General features: G+C 47.6%; 1 protein-coding gene across 1 annotated transcript; it reads left to right on the top strand.

The window, feature by feature from the left end:
* The first annotated feature begins 356 nt into the window (after positions 1 to 356).
* Positions 357 to 25,817, top strand: LOC121535194 (cytochrome P450 7B1). The gene is made up of 6 exons (XM_041842012.1): positions 357 to 598; positions 4,617 to 4,753; positions 5,008 to 5,607; positions 7,013 to 7,219; positions 23,661 to 23,839; positions 24,451 to 25,817. Exons 1-6 carry the CDS (start codon positions 522 to 524, stop codon positions 24,742 to 24,744), a joined length of 1,494 nt encoding a protein of 497 aa, XP_041697946.1. The 5' UTR covers positions 357 to 521; the 3' UTR covers positions 24,745 to 25,817.

The raw sequence follows: 25,817 nt of genomic DNA on the forward strand, positions 1-25,817 counted from the left end.
TCAGAAGGCAAGCCTTTCAGCAACTGTGCATTGATGTTGACATTTCCATTATGGCTCTTTTTTTTCTTTGTTTACATTCATTAGTAGGCAAGGCAGGTAGGCTAATCCTCAGTTTTTAAGACATTGTTTGAGCATATGCAGCAACAAGATAGAAGGGTGTGAGTGCATGCAATGTATGCTACCAATTAGAGACGGCAAAATAACAAACCATCTGGAACATGTCTTGAGCTGTGGTTTGTATGTCACGTTTGATTTTTTTCTCTCACACTGTTGCTCAACAGCATTGCTTCATTCCTCAACTCTTTTAACTAATGTACTTCCTGTAATAAAAGCCACATTGCCCAGCATAACACACGTCTGGTTAGAAAGTGGTCAGGTCAGAAACAGCGCGCCCACGTGACCAAACTCGAACAGTGGCAATATGAAGGAGAGCGGTTGACTTCGACTATCGATTACAACTATTGATTTACAACTTCCCGAAGTTTTCCCTATTGTGGAACGTCTTATCATCTCCCAAGGAAATGTTAGAGTTTGTTTTACCTTTGTTGTTTGGCTTTTTGGTGCTCTACTTACTCAGCGTGCGGTTCAGGAGAACAAGGCAAGTAGTGGATGAATTCCGAGTTCATTTTAAGAGTTTGTGTGATAACTCTGTTGGTGTTCGCGTTGCTGTTTAGGAATATAACTTTTGCCTAAACACTTTAAGCTGATAGTAGTTCAAGGTCCTTAAAAACACATGTTATTTGTATAGCTTTCATGCAGGAGAAGGTTATCACACTGTTGTGTAAGAACATGAAGAAGATTGCCTAAATCAATTAAATAGATAGACTGTCTTTCAGACAGTTTATCCTAGATGGTTATGTTTCTTGAGTGAGCGTCTTGTTGTTGCTACATTGTTACATGATAAAAAAAAAAAAAAACTAGTGTAACTATAGCCAACAAGTTATAGCCTGCAACTTCGTGTGAAAAGTTGTAACAATGTTGTAACAATGTAGCAACCATAAATGTGACGGTGTACAAATTTGCTGAAATGAAATGCATTATTTTAGGAATTATAAAATCTGCATTGGCCAATGGCCAGATAGGTGAGAGATGTTTTCCCAATTAGACTGAAGATTTACATTGTTAAAAATACTATGACTGTGTAGCCTATGTATGCCACTGAGTGTAGCTATATCCAAACAAACAGTCCTTTACCTTTTCTTCAGTGTTGTTTTCTCTTTGAACATAGTTTTCATAATCTTAAATATCTTTATTATTTCCCCTTGATAAGATAGTAGGTTGCAGTTATTGAATGTCTTGTTAAGTTCCATTTGCTGCTGTTGCTGCGAATTCATGGGACTGCAAACCCTGGTTTCATCCCAAATGACAACCTACCCCTAATAGTGCACTACTTTTGACCAGAGCCCTGTCAAAATTATTGCACTATAAAGGGAATAGGGTGCCATTTAGGACTGCAAACCTACTGTGTTCTCTGTGAGAAGTAGGTCAGCCACAAACACAGGCTCTAAAGGCATTTCCATCAGCATTGTTTGCAATGGGCATCTCACTGAGGATCAGACCTGGTGGGTTCAAATACTATTTGAAATATTTGAGCGTTTGCTCGAGAGTCTAGACAGCCTGGAGGGCCAGATGGTGGGGTTTACAGTTTTGGGACTAATCTATTGGTTAAATTGTGCCAGACAAGCTCAATCAAGTGCAGATAAAGTATTTCAAATTATTTCAAATAGTATTTGAACCCAGGTCTGCTGAGTATAGTCATCATCCCCAGTGTTCCCCACCATGCTCTTTTTATCTATTTAAAAGGGAAGTACCTTGCTGTTGATGATCTTGAGTAAGAGGAACATGTTATGAATTGCATAAGCTTGCCCCTGTAAGCTAATTGCAACAGAACTTAATGATGGGTTGCAACTTCCTAGCAAATAGGGCCTCAACAGTAAAGGTAAATGGGATTCCAAATTCTACATATCATCCATTTTTGTTTAATGTGAAATATAACAAATGACCGGTCTAATTGATAAACACTCATTGCTGCAGTGTGGACATCTCTTGTTATATTGTTACTGACGCATGGGGCCCTTATTCTGATGCTGACCTATCCAAATGTGCTCACTGCTGGCAGACACTATCATACTCCCTGATTGCTTCTGACAAGTGGCTGGCAGGCAGGCAGACAAGCAAGCAGGCAGCAGTGTGGACTAGGTGGGGGCACAAGCACAACAACAAGCAAGCCTGGTCTGACTTGTCAGCTTGAGGCCTCACAAATAGCAGATAGTCTCTCATGACCAGCTCTCTCCACACCCTAGCAGGAGAAATGGAATCTTATCCCTTGGATGGATAAGCACACACATGAGTTAGTTTAGCACTGACATTGCCCAGATTAGTATTGTTTTGTTGATTGTCATGCATTATTTTGTGACACGGGAGACTGTACTCCGTGCTGCACCACGTCAGCTCTAGATACAGTATCTTCCTGCATAAGACATTATGTGTTTTGTGTTTCCAAAAACAAGTACAGGACAGGAATGATATTGAAATCTATTGTAACAGTTAGCCTATGTATTTGTTTTCAATGACACAATACTTTGTAGTATACTGCACCTTACAATGCTGCCTCTGTTATATCAGTATAATGACCCACTGACATTGTGTGTCTATAGGGCAAATAAGGGAGAAGATGACGGGTAACATTGTGCCCCTAACACATGTATGCTAATAGTCTAGTGGACACACCCTGTGGCTATAGCCTATATAAGTAAATGTCTTGCCAGCTCAACCTCTAACTGGTCAAATAAACCCTGATTGGTAACCATATCCTTAAGCTTAAAAAATCATTGAACAAATATTTGATAATAGCTTTCTGAATCTTCTCAGTTTGTATTACAGTTTTCGGTCCACTCCCGCAAGATCATCCACGATAAAGGAGAGAGGATGTTCTATGTTTAGCGTTTGAGTGGAGTTACTATAATATAAGGGTCTGTCCAGTGTGTGTCTGTAATGTAATGTAACGCACATACACACTAACACACACTCACAGCCAACGCTGCTGTCCCATGTTGTAGAGGCATTGAACCACTGGTCACTTCCCATTTCACACTGTGTATTTAAATACTCTATCCCTGACATAGCTTATTGTAATATTTCTACTACTGTACGTTGTATTTTAGTTACACTGTTTATTCACACCGCATATTTATTTATATACTGGATTCTTGACACATCTCAATCTAATATATGTACTACTGTACATGTCATTCTTAGTTCATCTTGTGTAAATTCCCTAGTGTACATATGTATAGATTGCATTTTGATACTGCAACAGTGCTATTGGGGTTGTTAATTGGATTCGCCTGCCGTTCTTGATTTCATGCCTTTTTTTGTGTGTATTTATCTTTACATGTTAATTGTTTGACATTTGACTGCATTGTTAGGAGCTAGTAACATAAGCATTTCACTGCACTGCTATAACACCTGCTAACTGAGTACGTGACCAATAAACTTTTATTTGATTTGATGTGTTCTGAAGGACCAGTGTGTGTGTGTGTGTGTGTGTGTGTGTGTGTGTGTGTGTGTGTGTGTGTGTGTGTGTGTGTGTGTTTTAAGGGCCCAGTGTGTGTGTAGCTGTAATGTGTGTTGAAGGCCCAGTGTGTATGTGTGTTGAATCCTGTTGACAGGATCAAAAGTGCCCCTGCCTTTCTTTAAGCCAATGTTAATGCATGGATTATTTTTACTGCACACACACACGCGCATGCACACACACACACACACACACACACACACACACACACACACACACACACACACACACACACACACACACACACACACTCACTCACATACATGGATAAGAAGGTAATATTTAATTTGAACTGTAGGATAGACAGTGAGAGAACAGAGCAGTGTTAGATGTACAGTGTTAAATTTCCCTGGGAAAATAACCAGCCTACTCTTCCTGTAATCGCTAAACTATTATATTGCTATGCAGGACTCCCATGTTGCCTTCTTTGTAATTGTCTTCCATCTGTATTCACTTCAGATTAGGGTTGCAAAATTCCGGGAACTAAAAAAAATATAGAAAAAAACGAAATCCCAGTTTGAGGTTCCCTGGAATCAGGAGGGAATAAGCAGGAAATCCGGAATCCTTCAGCCAGGTTCATTTTGCAACCCTACTTAAGATATAGCTGTTTGAGTTGGATACAATTTGTAAGGCCCTGGAGTGATTTGTGCGCTGTCATTTAATTTTGTCTGAGATGCTCTGTGTCATGTCTGTGTGCTCAATTCTCGGTCTTTAAATTCTTCCTTTAAACCTTGCCACCCAGCAGCTGCTGTATTTGTTTGTTACACTGTATATGTGTTAAAAGAGAATAGGTGTTGGGGATAGCTGATACCAGTCCAGCTTGAAGGTTTGATAGATGCTCGATCACATGCCTACGCCTTGTCTCTGTTACCAGTTCCTATTTCCATAAGATCACATTTATATTGTATCTGAATCAGATAGATCAATGCTTTATCTCTTATTTCGCCTGAAAGATTTTAGATGCATATATTTGTTGATGGTATGACATATCCAATATTACTTCATGTAAAATACAATTTTCTTATGTTTTTCTCTTTTATAGGAGAGATGGGGAGCCTCCACTTGTAAATGGTTGGATTCCATTCCTTGGGAAGGCTTTGGAGTTTCGAAAGAATGCACATGGATTTCTTGCAGCACATAAGGAGAAACATGGAGATGTATTTACTGTGCTGATTGCTGGTGGGTGATACTAATGTTTTATGTATACATTTTATAATAATGTAGTTCTAAAAAGAAGCAAATGAATATTACTGAAATGGTTGATAAAATATATGTATTGTGCTTATTACTATGCTTATTACTTATGGCATAATGCTCTTTTAAAACAGTAAAGTTACGAACACACATCAGACAATCTGATTAGACAATACATTACACAGTACACGTGTTTCATGTCTATTGAAATACAATCCTGTCCTCGTATTTCCCCTCAGGTAAATACATGACATTTATAATGAACCCGTTGCTGTATCCATACATCATCAAACATGGCAAACAGCTGGACTTCCATGAGTTTTCTGACCAAGTGGCCCCCTTGACGTTCGGCTACCCCCCTGTCAGGAGCGGCAAGTTCCCCGGCATGGACGAGCACATCCAGAGGTCCTTCCGCCTTCTGCAGGGCGACAACCTCGATAACCTGACAGAGAGCATGATGGGAAATCTCATGCTTGTGTTCCAACAAGACTACCTGGATGGGGAGAGCGAGTGGAGGACTGAAAGTATGTACCAGTTCTGCAATTCTGTCATGTTTGAGGCTACTTTCCTGACCATGTATGGCAAGCCTGCCCACACCAACAGACACAGCGGAATTGTGACACTCCGACAGGACTTTGTCAAGTTCGACACTATGTTCCCCCTCCTCATCGCCAGGATTCCCATCTCTCTGCTGGGAGGAACCAAAACCATCCGGGATAAACTCATCAACTACTTCCACCCTCAGAGGATGTCTACATGGTCCAACACGTCTGGGTTCATAAAGGAAAGAGCAGCACTGTTTGAACAGTATGACTGCATGGGAGACGTAGATAAAGCAGGTACACACAGCTGACATACTGTAGCACCTGGGCCTATTTATATGTTTCTGTGATGTACTTTACCATACTTCCTACATTTGAATATGTAAAGCCATCTCGGTAATATGCCTTGCTACTGTGATATATAGGCCTAAGGCCGAGACAATAAGAAGACACAGTGGCAGAATAAATTCAACCACACCTTTGTTTCATCACAAAACAAGAGAGCAACATCTGTCCGGTAAAGTCCACAACACATATTGCATGTAACAAACAGTTACATGACCTACAGCATGGTCAAGCAAGTTAATGTTTCCGACATTTTCAGACTACTAAACATCTATTGATTTAGAACCTGGGAGAGTTACCGCAAGTCGTAAAGTAAACAGGCACTCACTCCACTATTCCAGAACCATTTCAACTGTAAAATTTCAACATCATCTAATCACCTAGGCTTAGTCTAATACAGTGACAACTAAAAAATAGCAAAAACGATTTAGTCCAATTAACGTAAGCTTAATATGATGTGGCTGTCCATGGTACAATTCAAGTTTTTTCTGTCAATTATGTTTTGCTTTTGATGTGATGTGATTGGTGTGAAGCGAAATCCAAACTGGCTTCCCTTGACACTTTTTTTTGGTGCACTCACTCAGTTTACCTCAACGCTGATTGGCTATAATTTTTTTCTTTTTTTATCAAGGGAGGCCAAATGCTCGTTGGCTTCCCTTGCATTCAATGCTACGGGCGGCAACAATGTCATACTCTTTTTGACCAGAAAGCATCAGATAGATGGGCTACGCAGACTGAGACAGAGGGGCGCTGTTTTGATGCTTATTCCGGTGAGATACATTCAGCCTCTTGGGAATAGAAGTACATTTATAAAACACAGAGAGATGAAAGATACATTATTTTGTATGTTTCGTTTTTTTTTTTTTTGTGTAAATGTTTAAATTACACTAAAGCTACCCTTAAGAAACATATATTTAACTTAACTGAAATTACTTTGAAAAAGTAGTTCACTACATCCAAACTTCTTCGTGAAAAATTATCATTGCAAGATAGATCACTTTGGGGTCATATGTTAACAGAATGTGTAATTTAGCCTATTAAACACGTCTGATTCCCAAAAATAAAGGAAATTATTGCCGACGTACTGATCCTAGCCCAAGTTCATAGGATTTCACCCCGATCATGATAATTTGTCTGGGACGGCAAGATTGTGGCGAAATCGTGTAGTGTATGCCCGGCATTACTCTTAACTTTACCATATACCCTTATACCTACACAGTAATAACTGTAGGAACAACATTGTATTACCATGTAGCTGCATCTCTGTATACACCTACAACATAACATGTGCTACTTTGACTTCAACCAGAACATTCCAAACCTAACTATAAGACTCTCTTCTCTGTACCTGCCCCAGCTCATCATTTTGCCATTCTATGGGCGTCGGTGGGAAACACAGTCCCAGCCACCTTCTGGGCCATGTATTACCTGGTGACACACCCAGAGGCCCTTGCAGTAGTGCGTGAGGAGATCCATTGTGTCCTGAAGGTCTCAGGACTAGAAGCAGACCACAACCGAGACGTCACCTTCACCCGAGAACAGCTGGACAGCCTACTGTATCTGGGTAGGGTTTCATTGTATTCTACTATATCTGGCTTATCATTTTTGCCTACTTTATCTGGGCAGGTTATAATTGTGGTGTGTCATTGTTAGGTCTGTCTGCATAGTGTCCAATTTGTCCAAAGCATTTTATGACTGATATAATGTATAATTGTATCCCTTTTTGATTTAACTAAGTGGTCTTTTTGTACAGACAGAGTTCAGTTGTCTATGGTAGTGTGGCTTTGAGAGGGCCTTCCAATCCTCTGTATATCTGACTATACATACATACATATACAGTGACTTCGGAAAGTATTCAGACCTCTTGACTTTTTCCACATTTTGTTAGGTCACAGCCTTATTCTAAAATTGATTAAATTGTTATTTTTCCTCATCAATCTACACACAATACCCCATAATGACAAAGCAAAAACAGGTTTTAAGAAATGTTTGCTAATTTATTAAAAATAAAAAACTTAAATATCACATGTACATAAGTATTCAGACCCTTTATTCAGTACTTTGTTGAAGCAACTTTGGCACCGATTAAAGCCTCAAGTCTTCTTGGGTATAATGCTACAAGCTTGGCACACCTGTATTTTGGGAGTTTCTCCATTTCTGACTAGTCTCCCAGTCCCTGCCACTGAGAAACATCCACACAGCATGATGCTGCCACCACCATGCTTCACCGTAGGGATGGTGCCAGATTTCCTCCAGACGTGATGCTTGGCATTCAGGCCAAAGAGCTCAAACTTGGTTTCATCAGACCTTGTTTGTCATGGTCTGAGAGTCTTTAGGTGCCTTTTGGCTTCCGTCTGGCCACTCTACCATAAAGGCCTGATTTGTGGAGTGCTGCAGAGATGGTTGTCCTTCTGGAAGGTTCTCCCATCTCCACAGAGGAACTCTAGAGCTCTGTCAGAGTGACCATCGGGTTCTTGATCACCTCCCTGACCAAGGCCCTTTTCTCCCGATTGCTCAGTTTGGCTGGGCGGCCAGCTCTAGGAAGAGTCTTGGTGGTTCTAAACATCTTCCATTTAAGAATGATGAAGGCCACTGTGTTCTTGGGGACCTTCAATGCTGCAGACATGTTTTGGTACCCTTCCCCAGATCTGTGCCTCGACAAAATCCTGTCTCGGAGCTCTACGGACAATACCTTCGACCTCATAGCTTGGTTTTTGCTCTGACATGCACTGTCAACTGTGGGAACTTATATAGACAGGTGTGTGTCTTTCCAAATCATGTCCAATCAATTGAATTTACCACAGGTGGACTCCAATCAAGTTGTAAAAACATCTCAAGGATGATCAATGGAAACAGGATGCACCTGAGCTCAATTTCTGTCAGAGGTGCTGATGTCTAAGTGGTGGTGGAGTCAGGCGCAGGACACAGAAGCTTAGTCCAAACAGACTTTACTAGTCAGGGAAAAGGACAATACAAAATAAAGGGCCTCGAACGACGGAGGCGCGTGATACGCAGACAGTGCGTAAAACACTAAATATAAGAGATGCGCAAACAGTGCGTCAATACTCTTGATAAAGAGAATGCAAAAACAAACAACCCCAACGGACAGGCGTACAATTACACACAAATAACTACAAACAAAACGGGAAACTTATAGGAGACATAATGAACACTAAATGGAAACAGGTGTACAAAGAAGACAAAACCAAACAAACATCGATAACATTCAACGGTGGAAGCTAGTACTCTGGGGACGACGAACGCCGAAGCCTGCCCGAGCAAGGAGGAGGAGCAGCCTCGGCAGAATTCGAGACAGTTCCCCCCCCCCTTGACGCGCGGCTCCAGCCGTGCGCCGACCCCGGCCTCGGGGACGACCAGGAGGACGTCTCGAATCCAAGATGGACCGAACTGTGTACGCCAGAGTCCCCTCGATGTCCAGTGGGGGCGGAGGAGTCTCTCTTATCTTACAGTCCTGGAGTGGACCAGCTACCACCGGCCTGAGAAGAGACACATGGAACGAGGGGTTAATGTGATAATCAATAGGCAGTTGTAACCTGTAACACACCTCGTTCAATCTCCTCAGGACTTTAAATGGCCCAACAAACCGCCGACCCAGCTTCCGGCAGGGCAGGCGGAGGGGCAGGTTTCGAGTCGAGAGCCAGACTCGATCTCCAGGTGCGTACACCGGAACCTCACTGCGGTGGAGATCGTCGCTCGCCTTTTGTCGACGGATGGCCCGCTGCAGATGGACGTGTGCAGCGTTCCACGTCTCCTCCGAGCGCCGCACCCACTCATCCACCGCAGGAGCCTCGATCTGGCTCTGATGCCATGGTGCCAGAACCGGCTGATACCCTAACACACACTGGAAAGGGGTTAGGTTGGTGGAGGAGTGGGGGAGAGAGTTCTGTGCCATCTCTGCCCAGGGGATATACCTCGCCCACTCCTCCGGCCGGCCCTGGCAATAAGATCTCAGAAACCTACCCACATCCTGGTTAACTCTTTCTACCTGCCCATTGCTCTCGGGCACCCCGTAGTGCCGAAAGACGTGGGTAAACAGTGCCTCAGCGGTCTGTAGGGCAGTAGGGAGACCCGGCATTGGGAGGAGACAACAGGCCTTAGAGAACCGATCCACAACGACCAGTATAGTAGGATTCCCCTGAGAGGGGGGAAGGTCTGTAACGAAGTCCACCGAGAGGTGAGACCATGGCCGTTGTGGAACGGGCAGGGGTTGTAACTTCCCCCTGGGCAGGTGTCTAGGCGCCTTACACTGGGCGCACACCGAGCAGGAGGAGACATAAACCCTCACATCCCTAGCTAACGTTGGCCACCAGTACTTAGCGCTAAGGCAGTGCACTGTCCGGCCAATACCTGGATTTCCAGAAGAGGGGGACGTATGAGCCCAATAAATCAGACGATCACGAACTTCGAGCGGAACGTACGTCCGACCCACAGGACACTCTGGGGGACTAGGGTCGGTACGCGACGCCCGCTCGATTTCCGCATCGACCTCCCACACCACCGGTGCCACCAGACAAGACTCCGGCAGTATGGGAGTGGGCTCAATGGACCTCTCCTCTGTGACATACCGCCGGGACAGGGCGTCTGCCTTACCGTTCTGGGACCCAGGGATGTACGTTATTTTAAATATGAACCGGGTTAGAAACAATCTCCTAGCTGCCCGGATGTACTCCAGGTTACGGTGGTCAGTCAAAATGAGAAAAGGGTGTTGAGCCCCCTCAAGCCAATGCCTCCACACCTTTAGGGCTTGAACCACGGCTAACAGCTCCCTGTCCCCTACGTCATAATTTCGCTCCGCTGGGCTGAGCTTCTTGGAATAAAAAGCACAGGGGCGGAGTTTAGGTGGCGTGCCGGACCGTTGCGACAGTACGGCCCCAATACCGGCCTCTGACGCGTCCACCTCTACCTGGAATGGTAAAGTGGGGTCCGGATGCGCCAGCACCGGAGCCGAAGTGAACAGGTCCTTCAGTTTACCAAATGCCCTATCTGCCTCAGCTGACCACTGCAAACGCACCGGGCCCCCCTTCAGCAGGGAAGTTATGGGAGCTGCCACCTGTCCAAAACCCCGGATAAACCTCCGGTAGTAATTGGCAAAACCCAAAAACTGCTGCACCTCTTTAACCGTGGTTGGGGTTTGCCAATTACGCACGGCTGACACACGGTCAACTTCCATCTTCACCCCTGACGCGGACAACCGATAACCCAAAAAGGAGACCGACTCCTGGAAAAACAGACATTTCTCTGCCTTGACATACAAGTCGTGCTCCAACAGCCTACCCAACACTCGGCGCACCAGGGCTACATGCTCGGCTCGTGTAGAAGAGTACACTAGAATGTTGTCAATGTACACTACCACACCTTGCCCATGCGTGTCCCGGAAGATCTCGTCCACAAAGGATTGGAAGACTGAAGGAGCATTCATTAACCCGTATGGCATGACGAGATACTCATAATGACCCGAGGTGGTACTAAATGCTGTCTTCCATTCATCTCCCTCCCTAATGCGCACCAAGTTGTAGGCGCTCCTGAGATCCAGTTTTGTGAAGAAACGCGCTCCGTGTAATGATTCCGTCATACTCGCAATCAGAGGGAGTGGATAACTGTATTTCACAGTGATCTGATTGAGACTACGGTAATCAATACACGGGCGCAACCCTCCATCCTTCTTCTTCACAAAAAAGAAACTCGAACGCAGGGGAAGTGGAGGGCCGTATGTATCCCTGTCTCAGAGACTCGGCTATGTATGTCTCCATAGCCACCTTCTCCTCTTGAGACAGAGGATACACATGGCTCCGCGGAAGCGCTGCTCTTGTCTGGAGGTCTATCGCACAATCCCCCTGTCTATGAGGCGGCAATCGCGTCGCTCTCGTTTTGCTGAAGACGAGTGCTAAATCCTCATACTCAGGGGGAATGTGCAATGCGGGCACTTGGTTCGGACTCTCCACCGAGGTCGCCCCCACGGAAACACCTAGACATCGCCCTACACACTGGGCAGACCACTCCTTGAGAGCCCTCTGTTGCCACGAAATGGAGGGATCATGGGTGATTAACCAGGGAAGCCACAGCACCACAGGATACGCAGGAGAGTCGATCAGATATAACTGAATAGTCTCCTCATGACCCCCCTGCGTACTCATCTTTAGTGGTGCTGTGACCTCTCTAATCAACCCCGATCCCAACGGGCGACTATCTAGTGCATGGACAGGGAAGGGAGCATCAACAGGCAGGAGTGGAATCCCTAACCTTACACAAAAATTCCGATCAATAAAATTCCCAGCTGCTCCTGAATCGACTAGCGCCTTATGCTGGGAATGAGGTGCAACCTGAGGAAATCTTACAGGTATACATAAGTGAACAACAGAGAGCTCTGGGTAAGTGGGGCGCCTACTCACCTGAAATGACTCCCCAGTGCGTGACCTGTTGTCCCGTCCCCCTGGAGACCCTCCCCAGCACCTGGCCGCAGTGTGCCCTCCACGGCCACAGTTGGTGCAGGGGCGGCCCCCTCGGGCTCCCTCTCCTCCTCTCTCTAGCGCCAGCACCCCCGAGCTCCATAGGGCTCGGCTCGGAGGTGCTGGAGGATGGAATGGACGGCCCAAACTCGGGACGTCCGCGGGTGGCCAGCAGGGTATCGAGACGGATGGACATGTCCACCAACTGGTCGAACGATAGGTTGGTGTCCCTGCAGGCCAGCTCTCGACGAACGTCCTCCCGTAGACTGCATCGATAGTGGTCGATGAGGGCCCTCTCATTCCACCCCGCATCCGCCGCTAGAGTCCGGAATTCCAGGGCGAACTCCTGTGCGCTCCTCTTCCCCTGTCGGAGGTAGAATAGACGCTCCCCCGCCGCTTTCCCCTCAGGTGGATGATCGAACACTGCCCTGAAGCGGCGGGAGAACTCTGCGTAGGTGATGGTGGCGGCGTCTATTCCCCTCCATTCGGCGTTGGCCCACTCCAACGCCTTGCCGGTGAGACAGGTGCTGAGGGTGGAAACGCTCTCGTATCCCGAGGGCGCCGGGTGTATGGTGGCCAGGTAGAGTTCCACCTGCAGGAGGAACCCCTGACACCCGGCTGCGGTGCCATCATACGCCCTCGGGAGCGAGAGCCGAATCCCACTGGATTCCGGAGCTGGGATGGGAGGACTGACCGATGGTGGTGGTAAGGTTGGAGGAGGTGTGGGCACTCCTCCACTCTCCCATCGGCGCAGAGTGTTTATCACCTCTTGCAGGGCGGATCCAAGTTGCTGGATCCTGGCGTCTTGACCGCTGACTCGATCCTCCAGCGACTCGGGTGCCGCCGCTGCTCCTGCTGACTCCATAATGGTGTGTAATTCTGTCAGAGGTGCTGATGTCTAAGTGGTGGTGGAGTCAGGCGCAGGACACAGAAGCTTAGTCCAAACAGACTTTACTAGTCAGGGAAAAGGACAATACAAAATAAAGGGCCTCGAACGACAGAGGCGCGTGATATGCAGACAGTGCGTAAAACACTAAATATAAGAGATGCGCAAACAGTGCGTCTGTCAGTAGGTGCTGTAGGTGGGTGTGGTGTGGGAATCAGGCGCAGGACGCAGAAGATAAGTCCAAAATACTTTTAGTAATGCACACACAAAACACAATCCAACAGCCCGGAGGTGAGAAAATGCGCACACAGGCGTAAACAAAAGGCGCACTAAACATGTGCGAAAATACTCTCCTAAAATACAAAGGAGGCAAGCTACAATAGCGCTCAGAAAAGTGTAGCGCACCAACACGACATCGAAAACGATCACACACAACACCTGACAAACACAACGAGAACTTATAGGACACTAATGACGCTAAATGACAACAGGTGTACATAATCCAGACAAGACCAAACGAACATAGAAACATACAACGGTGGCAGCTAGTATTCCGGAGACGACGACCGCCGAAGCCTGCCCGAGCAAGGAAGAGAGGCAGCCTCGGCCGAAACCGTGACAGTACCCCCCCCTTGACGCGCGGCTCCAGACGTGCGCCGACTCCGGCCTTGGGGACGACCAGGAGGACGCGGAGCAGGGCGCGTCGGGTGACTACGATGGAATTCCGTCAGGAGAGACGGGTCCAAAATGTCTCTCCTCGGCACCCAGCACCGTTCCTCCGGGCCGTACCCCTCCCACTCCACCAGATATTGGAGACCCCCCATCCGACGTCTCGAATCCAAGATGGACCGCACGGAGTACGCCGGTGCCCCCTCGATGTCCAATGGGGGCGGAGGAGTCTCCTTGATCTCATTTTCCTGGAGTGGGCCAGCTACCACTGGCCTGAGAAGAGACACATGGAACGAGGGGTTAATACTTTTATACTCAACAGGTAGTTGTAATCTGTAACACACCTCGTTCAATCTTCTCAGGACTTTAAACGGCCCCACAAACCGCCAACCCAGTTTCCGACAGGGCAGGCGGAGGGGCAGGTTTCTGGTAGAGAGCCAGACTCGATCACCAGGTGCGTACACCGGTCCCTCACTACGGTGGAGATCGGCGCTCGCCTTTTGACGACGGAGGGCCCGCTGCAGGTGGACGTGTGCAGCGTTCCATGTCTCCTCCGAGCGCCGCACCCACTCATCCACCGCAGGAGCCTCGATCTGGCTCTGCTGCCAAGGGGCCAGAACCGGCTGGTAACCTAACACACATTGGAAAGGGGTTAGGTTAGTGGAGGAATGGCGTAGGGAATTCTGGGCCATTTCTGCCCAGGGAACGTACCTTGCCCACTCCTCCGGCCGGTCCTGGCAGTATGTTCTAAGAAACCTACCCACATCCTGGTTCACACGTTCCACCTGCCCATTACTCTCCGGATGGTAACCCGAGGTGAGGCTCACCGAGACCCCCAAACGCTCCATAAAGGCTCTTCAGACTCTGGAGGTGAATTGGGGACCTCGATCAGACACAATATCCTCGGGTACCCCGTAGTGCCGGAAAATATGGGTGAATAGCGCTTCGGCGGTCTGTAGGGCAGTAGGAAGGCCCGGCATAGGGAGCAAACGACAGGCCTTAGAGAACCGGTCCACAACGACCAGTATAGTAGTATTCCCCTGTGAGGGAGGAAGGTCAGTGATGAAGTCCACCGAGAGGTGAGACCATGGTCGTTGTGGAACGGGCAGGGGTAGTAACTTACCCCTAGGCAGATGTCTAGGCGCCTTACACTGGGCGCACACCGAGCAGGAGGAGACATAAACCCTCACATCCCTTGCCAACGTGGGCCACCAGTACTTAGCACTAAGGCAGTGCACTGTCCGGCCTATACCAGGATGTCCAGAGGAGGGTGACGTGTGAGCCCAATAGATCAATCGATCCCGAACCTCGAGCGGAACGTACTTCCGACCCTCCGGGCATTGAGGTGGACTAGGGTCGGTGCGCAACGCCCGCTCGAGTTCAGCATCGACCTCCCACACTACCGGTGCCACCAGACAAGACTCCGGCAGTATGGAAGTGGGCTCCACGGACCTCTCCTCCGTGTCATGCCGCCGAGACAGTGCGTCTGCCTTACCATTCTGTGACCCAGGGATGTACGTGATCTTAAATACGAACCGGGTCAAAAACATATTCCACCGCGCCTGGCGAGGGTTCAGTCTCCTAGCTGCCCGGATGTACTCCAGGTTACGGTGGTCCGTCAAAATGAGGAAAGGGTGTTGAGCCCCCTCAAGCCAGTGCCTCCACACCTTTAGGGCCTGTACCACGGCTAACAGCTCCCTGTCCCCTATGTCATAGTTTCGCTCCGCCGGACTGAGCTTTTTGGAATAAAAAGCACAGGGGCGGAGTTTAGGTGGCGTGCCGGACCGTCGCAGCACGGCTCCTATACCGGCCTCTGACGCGTCCACCTCTACCTGAAATGGTAAAGAGGGATCCGGATGCGCCAGCACCGGAGCCGAAGTAAACAGGTCCTTCAGCCTCCCAAACGCCCTGTCCGCCTCGGCTGACCACTGCAAGCGCACCGGACCCCCCTTCAACAGAGACGTTATGGGAGCTGCCACCTGTCCAAAACCCCGGATAAACCTCCGGTAGTAATTCGCAAACCCCAAAAACTGCTGCACCTCCTTCACAGTGGTTGGCGTTTGCCAATTACGCACGGCTGACACCCGGTCTACCTCCATCTTCACCCCTGACGCAGACAACTGATAACCCAAAAAGGAGATCGACTCCTGGAAAAACAGACACTTCTCTGCCTTGACATACAGGTCGTGCTCCAACAGCCTCCGCAACACTCGGCGCACCAGAGCCACATGCTCGACTCGGGTAGACGAGTACACGAGAATGTAATCTATGTACACGACCACCCCCTGCCCCTGCATGTCCCTGAAAATCTCATCCACGAATGATTGTAAAACTGAAGGAGCGTTCATCAACCCGTATGGCATGACAAGATACTCGTAATGGCCCGAGGTGGTACTAAAGGCTGTCTTCCATTCATCGCCCTCCCTAATGCGCACCAAGTTGTACGCGCTCCTGAGATCTAATTTAGTGAAGAAACGCGCCCCGTGCAATGACTCCGTCATGGTCGCAATCAGCGGAAGTGGATAACTGTACTTCACCGTGATCTGATTGAGACTACGGTAATCAATGCACGGGCGTAATCCTCCATCCTTTTTCTTCACAAAAAAGAAACTCGAGGACGCAGGGGAAGTGGAAGGCCATACGCCCGTGCAGGGAGAGCGTTAGTTGGGAGAGGTTGTGTCTTCTCTAGCAGGAGGTAAGCTTGGCTTCTTTTATGGCGCTGAGTAAAGCTTAACCCATGTATTTGATTGTAGGTAGGTAGCTGTAGTAAGTATTGTAGGTTAGTTTATTTAGGCAGTTATTTAGCGAGTTATTGTAGGTTTCTGTAGGTAACTATTGTAAGTAACTATTGTTTACGGCGGAGCACGAGGCTAGCTAGCTAGCGGGTAACTACTGGTAACGTTTAGCAACGGTGGATAGCTGTTTCCAATGTTATTTCACGCTTAAGAGTACCTGTAATTAAGCCAGCTAGCTACCTACCATTTCAGCCGTTTTTCTAACTTCATTATCTGAGGCATCAGCGTTAGGTAGTTAGTAGCTACTGTACTTAATTACACCTACTGATTGCAGAAGACAAATATCAGCCGGCGTCGGGTAAGTTTGGCTTTGTACATAGCTTGGGCTTTGTCGAGTAAGGCTTAATTATGTATTTAGAACGTAGTTGGTTATTGTAGGTAGGCATCGCGGGCTGTTGTGGTTAGTTATTGTAGGTTAGCATTATATTCGGCTATGCCGGGAGTAGCATGAAGCTAGACAGCTAGCTAGCCGTGTCTCAAACAAAGTCAACACAGTAGCCATTGCTAGCTAGCCAACACGACTAGCTAACTGTACTGCAGCAGCTAAATACAATATATTTGTGCTAGCTAGCCAACGTTTAATTATTGCTGCGTTATGATAGGAACTAGACACAGACACGAATTATCTGTTTAGTGTGTTAACACACTATTGGTCGTTTGTTGTTACCAAGTATTGGTGCTAAACTATGTTATTGGATGCTAGCATGCTTGTTGGCTATAGCGTCATAGCCAGGCATCGTGGGCTGTTGTGGGTAGCTATTGTGGGTAGTTATTGTAGGTAGCACGTAGCTAGCTAGCCGTTTTTCCAAACAAAGTCAACACAGTAGCCATTGCTAGTTAGCCAACACGACCAGCCAACTGTACTGTAGCTGCTAAATACAATATACTTGTGCTAGCTAGCCAACGTAATTCGTTAACACACAAATTATATGTTTAGTGTGTTAAACACACTACTGGTAGTTTGTTGTAACCAAGTATTGGTGCTAAACTGTGTGTTATTGGATGCTAGCATGCTAGTCAGCCATGGTGTCATATTTAGCTAGCTGAACAAAGCAAGTTGAGTCTATTCCTTGAAACATTTAACTGCTGTAGTTCACAACAAATTCTAATTTCTAAAGTGGAAGTTGGGAGAGTTTTTATTCGGGTGGTTCAGTGAAACAATTATAGTTACTGAGGTGTAAGTTTTGGCGAGGGAGGCCCTACTCTCTCCTTTCCCTGATGTTTAATTCATTTCATTCCGATCTCCTCTGCATTATTGTAGCCATTTGCTACAGCCTGTCAACTATGCCTCTGCCTATCCCTGTTCTCTCCTCTCCGCACAGGCCACACAAACGCCTCACACCGCGTGGCTGCTGCCTCTCTAACCTGGTGGTCCCTGCACGCACCCCACACCTGGAGTTCCAGGTCTCAGGCAGCCTCTGGAACTGCCGTTCTGCGGCCAACAAAGCTGACTTCATCCCAGCCTATGCTAACCTCCATTCCCTCGACTTCCTGGCGCTGACGGAAACATGGATTACCACTGAAAACACTGCTACTCCTACTGCTCTCTCCTCGTCTGACCATGTGTTCTCGCATACCCCGAGAGCATCTGGTCAGAGGGGTGGTGGCACAGGAATCCTCATCTCTCCCAAGTGGACATTCTCAATTTTTCCCCTAACCCATCTGTCTATCTCCTCATTTGAATTCCATGCTGTCACAGTCACTAGCCCATTTAAGCTTAATATCCTTGTCATCTATCGCCCTCCAGGTTCCCTTGGAGAGTTCATCAATGAGCTTGACGCCTTGATAAGCTCCTTTCCTGAGGATGGCTCACCCCTCACAGTTTTGGGGGATTTCAACCTCCCTACGTCTACATTTGACTCATTTCTCTCTGCCTCCTTCTTTCCACTCCTCTCCTCTTTTGACCTCACCCTCTCACCGTCCCCCCCTACTCACAAGGCAGGCAATACGCTTGACCTCATCTTTACTAGATGCTGCTCTTCTACTAATCTCACTGCAACTCCCCTCCATGTCTCCGACCACTACTTTGTTTCCTTTTCTCTCTCGCTCTCCTCCCACACTACTCACTCTGCCCCTACACAGATGGTGATGCGCCGCCGCAACCTTCGCTCTCTCTCTCCCACTACTCTCTCCTCTTCCATCCTATCATCTCTTCCCTCTGCTCAATCCTTCTCCCTCCAATCTCCTGACTCTGCCTCCTCAACCCTCCTCTCCTCCCTTTCTGCATCCTTTGACTCTCTGTGTCCCCTATCCTCCCGGCCGGCTCCGTCCTCCCCTCCAGCTCCGTGGCTTGATGACTCACTGCAAGCTCACAGAACAGAGCTCCGGGCAGCGGAGCGGAAATGGAAGAAAACTAAACTCCCTGCCGACCTGGCATCTTTTCCTCCCCTCCTCTCTACATTTTCTTCATCTGTTTCTGCTGCTAAGGCCACTTTCTACCACTCTAAATTCCAAGCATCTGCCTCTAACCCTAGGAAGCTCTTTGCCACATTTTCCTCCCTGCTGAATACTCCCCCCCTCTCTCTCTGTGGATGACTTCGTCAACCACTTTGAAAAGAAGGTTGACGACATCCGATCCTCGTTTGTTAAGTCTAATGACACTGCTGGTCCTACTCACACTGCCCTACCCTATGCTTTGACTTCTTTCTCCCCTCTCTCTCCAGATAAAATCCTGCGACTTGTGACTGCAGGCCGCCCAACAACCTGCCCGCTTGACCCCATCCCCTCCTCTCTTCTCCAGACCATCTCCGGTGACCTTCTCCCCCTACCTCACCTCGCTGATCAACTCATCCTTGACCGCTGGCCATGTCCCTTCCGTCTTCAAGAGAGCGAGAGTTGCTCCCCCTTCTCAAAAAACCAACACTCGATCCCACTGATGTCAACAACTACAGACCAGTATCCCTTCTTTCTTTTCTTTCCAAAACTATTGAGCGTGCCGTCTTTAGCCAACTCTCTTGCTATCTCTCTCAGAATGACCTTCTTGATCCAAACCAGTCAGGTTTCAGGACTGGTCATTCAACTGAGACTGCTCTTCTCTGTGTCACGGAGGCTCTCCGCACTGCTAAAGCTAACTCTCTCTCCTCTGCTCTTGTCCTTCTAGACCTGTCTGCTGCCTTTGATACTGTGAACCATCAGATCCTCCTCTCCCACCCTCTCCGAGCTGGGCATCTCCGGCGTGGCTCACTCCTGGATTGCGTCCTACCTGACCGGTCGCTCCTACCAAGTGGCGTGGCGAGAAGCTGTCTCCGCACCACGTGCTCTCACCACTGGTGTCCCCCAGGGCTCAGTTCTAGGCCCTCTCCTTTTCTCCCTATACACCAAGTCACTTGGCTCTGTCAAATCCTCACATGGCCTCTCCTATCATTGCTACGCTGACGATACACAACTAATCTTCTCCTTTCCCCCTTCTGATAACCAGGTGGCGAATCGCATCTCTGCATGTCTGGCAGACATATCAGTATGGATGACGGATCACCACCTCAAGCTGAACCCTGGCAAGACGGAGCTGCTCTTCCTCCCGGGAAGGACTGCCCGTTCCATGATCTCGCCATCACGGTTGACAACTCCGTTGTGTCCTCCTCCCAGAGTGCGAAGAGCCTTGGCGTGACCCTGGACAACACCCTGTCGTTCTCCGCTAACATCAAGGCGGTGACCCGCTCCTGCAGGTTCATGCTCTACAACATTCGGAGAGTACGACCCTGCCTTACACAGGAAGCGGCACAGGTCCTAATCCAGGCACTTGTCATCTCCCGTCTGGACTACTGCAACTCGCTGTTGGCTGGCCTCCCTGCCTGTGCCATTAAACCCCTACAACTGATCCAGAATGCCGCAGCCCGTCTGGTGTTCAACCTTCCCAAGTTCTCTCACGTCACCCCCCTCCTCCGCACACTCCACTGGCTTCCAGTTGAAGCTCGCATCCGTTACAAGACCATGGTGCTTGCCTATGGAGCAGTGAGGGGAACGGCACCTCTGTACCTTCGGGTTCTGATCAGTCCCTACACCCAAACGAGGGCATTGCGTTCATCCACCTCTGGCCTGCTGGCTCCCCTTCCTCTGCGGAAGCATAGTTCCCGCTCAGCCCAGTCGAAACTGTTCGCTGCTCTGGCACCCCAATGGTGGAACAAGCTCCCTCACGACGCCAGGACAGCGGAGTCACTCACCACCTTCCGGAGACATTTGAAACCCCACCTCTTTAAGGAATACCTGGGATAGGATAAAGTAATCCTTCTACCCCCCCCCAAAATTGTAAAGTGGTTATCCCACTGGCTATAGGGTGAATGCACCAATTTGTGAGTCGCTCTTGATAAGGGCCTCTGCTAAATGACGTAAATGTGCCCTTGAGCAAGGCACTTAACCCTAATTGCTCCTGTAAGTCGCTCTGGATAAGAGCGTCTGCTAAATGACTAAAATGTAAATGTAAAATGTAAATGTAAATGTATCCTTGTCTCAGAGATTCGTCTATGTAAGTCTCCATAGCTCTCTTCTCCTCCTGAGACAGAGGATACACATGGCTCCGTGGGAGCGCAGCTCCTGCCTGGAGGTCTATCGCACAATCTCCCTGCCTATGGGGAGGCAACTGCGTCGCCCTCGACTTACTGAACACAACAGCCAAATCCCCATACTCAGGGGGAACGTGCAATGCGGGCACCTGGTTTGGACTCTCCACCGAGGTAGCCCCTACGGAAACGCCTAAACATCGACCCACACACTGGGCAGACCACTCCATCAGAGCCCTCTCCTGCCACGAAATAGACGGGTTATGGGTACTCAACCAGGGCATGCCCAGCACCACCGGATACGCAGGCGAGTCGATCAGAAATAGCTGGATCATCTCCTGATGACCCCCCTGCGCACACATCCTAAGTGGCGCCGTGACCTCCCTGATCAAGCCCGATCCCAACGGACGGCTATCTAGGGCATGAACGGGGAATGGGACGTCAACAGGAAGAAGGGGAATCCCTAAATCTAAACAAAATTTCCTATCAACAAAATTCCCAGCCGCGCCTGAATCTACCAGCGCCTTATGCTGGGAATGAGGTGCTACCTGTGGAAAACACACAGGTATACAGAAGTGCGCAACAGAGAGCACTGGGTGAGTGGGGCGCCTACTCACCTGGAAGGACTCCCCAGTGCGGGGCCTGTCGTCTTCTCCCCTAGGAGGCCATCCCCAGCACCTAGCCGCGGTGTGTCCTCCCCGACCACAGTTGGTGCAGGAGATGGGCCCCCTCGTACTCCGACCCCTCCTCTCTCTAGCGCCAGCGCCCCCAAGCTCCATGGGGCTCGGCTCGGAGGCGCTGGAGGGTGAAATGGACGGACCTCCCTCGGGACGTCCGCGGGTGGCCAGCAGGGTGTCCAGCCTGATGGACATGTCGACTAACTGGTCGAAAGAGAGGCTGGTGTCCCGACAGGCCAGCTCCCGACGGACGTCCTCACGTAGACTACAGCGGTAGTGATCGATGAGGGCCCGCTCATTCCACCCTGCATCCGCCGCTAGAGTACGGAATTCCAACGCGAACTCCTGGGCACTCCTCTTCCCCTGCCGGAGGCTGAACAGATGCTCCCCCGCCGCTTCAGGGCGGTGTTTGACCATCCACCGGAGGGGAAAGCGGCGGGGGAGCATCTGTAAACAGGCGTAAACAAAAGGCGCACTAAACATGTGCGAAAATACTCTCCTAAAATACAAAGGAGGCAAGCTACAATAGCGCTCAGAAAAGTGTAGCGCACCAACACGACATCGAAAACAATCACACACAACACCTGACAAACACAACGAGAACTTATAGGACACTAATGACGCTAAATGACAACAGGTGTACATAATCCAGACAAGACCAAACGAACATAGAAACATACAACGGTGGCAGCTAGTATTCCGGAGACGACGACCGCCGAAGCCTGCCCGAGCAAGGAAGAGAGGCAGCCTCGGCCGAAACCGTGACAGCGTCAATACTCTTGATAAAGAGAATGCAAAAACAAACAACCCCAACGGACAGGCGTACAATTACACACAAATAACTACAAACAAAGCGAGAAACTTATAGGAGACATAATGAACACTAAATGGAAACAGGTGTACAAAGAAGACAAAACCAAACAAACATCAATAACATTCAACGGTGGCAGCTAGTACTCCGGGGACGACGAACGCCGAAGCCTGCCCGAGCAAGGAGGAGGAGCAGCCTCGGCAGAATTCGTGACAATTTCAAGTCTCATAGCAAAGGGTTTGAATACTTATATAAATAAGGTATTTCCGTTTTTTTTATAAATTTGCAAAAACGTCTAAAAGCCTGTTTTCGCTTTGTCATTATGAGGTATTGTGCGTAGATTGCTGAGGAATTTGTTTATTTAATCAATTTTAGAATAAGGCTGTAACGTAACAAAATGTGGAAAAAGTCAAGGGGTCTGAATACTTTCCGAAGGCATTGTATACTCCTAGGTCTTCTTATTACACTCATACTGTAATGGCAGGTGCGCTATGTGTGGCTCTGTGTACAATTTAGGGCAAATCGTCCTGTCCCACCCCACAACAAACCAGTGTCTGTGATTGTAGTAATGAAGCCAGTTCAAAAGGATCCCTCCAGACTCTGTACCTGTCACATTAGATCACACTGCTGCACCCACCATGCTGACTGTAGCCTCATCTCTTCTGACAACTGCATGCTCAGAGACAAATGCCACTGGTCTAGGCTGGCTGTGGCTCTCTCTCTCTCACACACACTACTGACAATTTCATCTCCTCAGGGGAAGACAGTGGAATATCTGTTTCACATCTGTTTGTTCTTATAAGTGATAGGGGGTTGAATGAGTCCTTAGTTAAATTTAGGATTCTTCTCTCTTCTTTGACCTATAGTGTCTTGTCTCGGTTAAGATTGTAATGGTTTTAATGAAACACTGCTAGTCAGGATTCCTTGATGGATACATGTGGAAACAAAGCTATGTATGACTTGGTTACTCAGCTTGTGCTTTAGCCATTTTGCTAAAGCAGTTCATATAGCTAACTAATAGCCTTCAAGTCTCCAAGCTTTCCCTTCTGTGTGAGTACATGTATGTAGTGAATCAGTAGTATTGTGGCCACTCAAGGTAAAAAAAAAAGAACAGATTGGCCAGAATAAAACCCATGGCAATGTTGGTAACTATAAAACAAAAACCCATGGTGACTAACTGAACCGTTCTGTGTTCTGTTTTCAGAGAGCTCCATAAACGAGAGTCTGAGGCTGTCTTCAGCCTCCATGAACATCCGCGTGGCCCAGGAGGACTTCAGCTTGCGGCTGGAGGGAGAGCGCTCCGTCGGAGTGAGGAAAGGAGATATCATCTCCCTGTATCCCCAGAGCATGCACATGGACCCCGAGATCTACGAGAATCCAGAGGTAAAGAAGACCAGCCGTCCTCAGAATTCTGTGGGCGTTCTAGAAAAGCTGTAGGCTCTCTTCACTGTGTGTAGTCTAGTCTGGTCTGGGGGTTGTTTATGTTCTACTGTAGTGCCTCCCTCCACCACCCACACCACCTGCTATTTGTGTGTGTGTGTGTGTGTGTGCGTGTATGTTTGTCCCCAGGTTAGATTAATGAGGAGCATGCATGGACTGTGAGTGATTGAATGTTGTGACCTTCAGAAGGTCACAACATGCATGCTAATGTAATCAGGGTGTGATGGGTGATAACCTTGCCATGATCTGTGACTGAACAAAATGGAAACTTTCCTGGAATATGCAATAAACAGGAAATATTACCCTTTATTATATCACTCCTTTGGGGTGAAGGAGCTTTAAAATATAGAAGGTCGAAAATAATAGCCTGTCTGTGCTATCATGCCAACTCCTTGTCACTCCTTGTCACTCCTTGTCATGCCAAACATGGACTTGGTTTGGCTTGACAATGACATCAATGGAGTTGGCAAGAGCATAAAAAGATCTGGGATCAGGCAAATAATAATAATCACGAAAATGCGCTAGAAACATATTATTTATTACTCTTCCAACAGATGTACAAGTTTGACCGATACGTTGAAGACGGAAAGGAAAAGACGGACTTCTATAAGGACGGCCAGAAGCTGAAGTACTACCGGATGCCATTTGGCTCGGGCTCCACTAAGTGCCCAGGAAGGTACTTTGCTGTGAATGAGATAAAGCAGTTCCTGTCTCTGCTGCTGCTTCATTTTGACATGGAAGTGGTGGAGGGGCAGGAGCCGTGTTCCCTGGACTCCAGTCGTGCTGGCCTGGGCATCCTGCTCCCTGCTACAGATGTCCAGATCCACTACAGACCACGTCAAGCCTGAGAGGAAGAGGGGGACCTCTGTATAAACGAACAATAGAGGGCTGAGCCCCATGCAGCTCATATGGATTTTTACTATTTTCTCATAGGGTGCATATTTCACACATTGTGCACTATTTTAGAACAGGACCCATAGGGCTCTGGTCAAAAGTACTGCTCTATATTGGGAATAGGGTGCCATTTGAGATGCACCCATGTATTTTACTATTTTTTCATAGACTGATGTTAACTCTATGGTTATTCATACGATAAGTTATTGACTGAACAGCAACGTATTGCTAATTTGTCAATGTATTAAATAGGCAAGCTCTAGCAATGGGTAAGGCTAGTGAATCTGCTAGCTAGGAACCATTTGGTGTTTTATTCCATAGGACAGAATGATCCAATAATTAATTATAGTTAGCTGTTTTTGCTGTTAAAAATTGATAGTATTTTCATTTAATACAAAACATATATGGTAATGTTTATTATGCCTTGCTTATATTATTAAATAATCTGTAGCCTACTGTACGGATAGTATAAAATAGTTGAACTATTTTACAGGGTAAAGCACAATGTGATCATAGCTTTATGTATTAGATGGTGTTGTCCCTAAACATTTCTGATGACTTTGAATTTTTCAATAACAATAACCGACCATGTAAAGTTATACATTCAAATGTCTTTCCTATTTCAAGACACTAACAGGATACTTACTATTTACTCTAAAATAAATTAAAACCTAACAAACCAATTCTGCACGTGGCTGTAATTGTATTCATACATTTTCACCTAAAAGTGACCTCTATTCTTTTAATGGGGTCATTGGAGTCTGCAAAGTTATCAACTATGATCAAAGACGAATTGTTTTGTTTGACAAACTCACTGTGGCTATGACTTGCCAATCATTGTTTGAGTCTGTGTTGCTTTGCTTGCTACTTAAAAGACCCCATTTATGTTTGTTAGGCTATATGGCTGAGCTTTTACATAGTATTTAGTATACATTAATAATAATAATAACAATTAATAACAAACTTAAATTGATAGAAATAAATTGTCGATAAATTGTGACTTTCAGTTGTTAACTGTAGCCTTACT

This window comes from Coregonus clupeaformis, chromosome 21, assembly GCF_020615455.1.
Source record: "Coregonus clupeaformis isolate EN_2021a chromosome 21, ASM2061545v1, whole genome shotgun sequence".
Lineage (NCBI taxonomy): Eukaryota > Metazoa > Chordata > Actinopteri > Salmoniformes > Salmonidae > Coregonus > Coregonus clupeaformis.

Bases quoted from the DNA above. Each gene is read 5' to 3' on its own strand.
- LOC121535194 (XM_041842012.1), top strand. From the start codon at position 522: ATGTTAGAGTTTGTTTTACCTTTGTTGTTTGGCTTTTTGGTGCTCTAC. The intron at 599-4,616 runs GCAAGTAGTGGA...TCTCTTTTATAG, and splicing joins GTGCGGTTCAGGAGAACAAG to GAGAGATGGGGAGCCTCCAC. The intron at 23,840-24,450 runs GTAAAGAAGACC...CTCTTCCAACAG, and splicing joins AGATCTACGAGAATCCAGAG to ATGTACAAGTTTGACCGATA.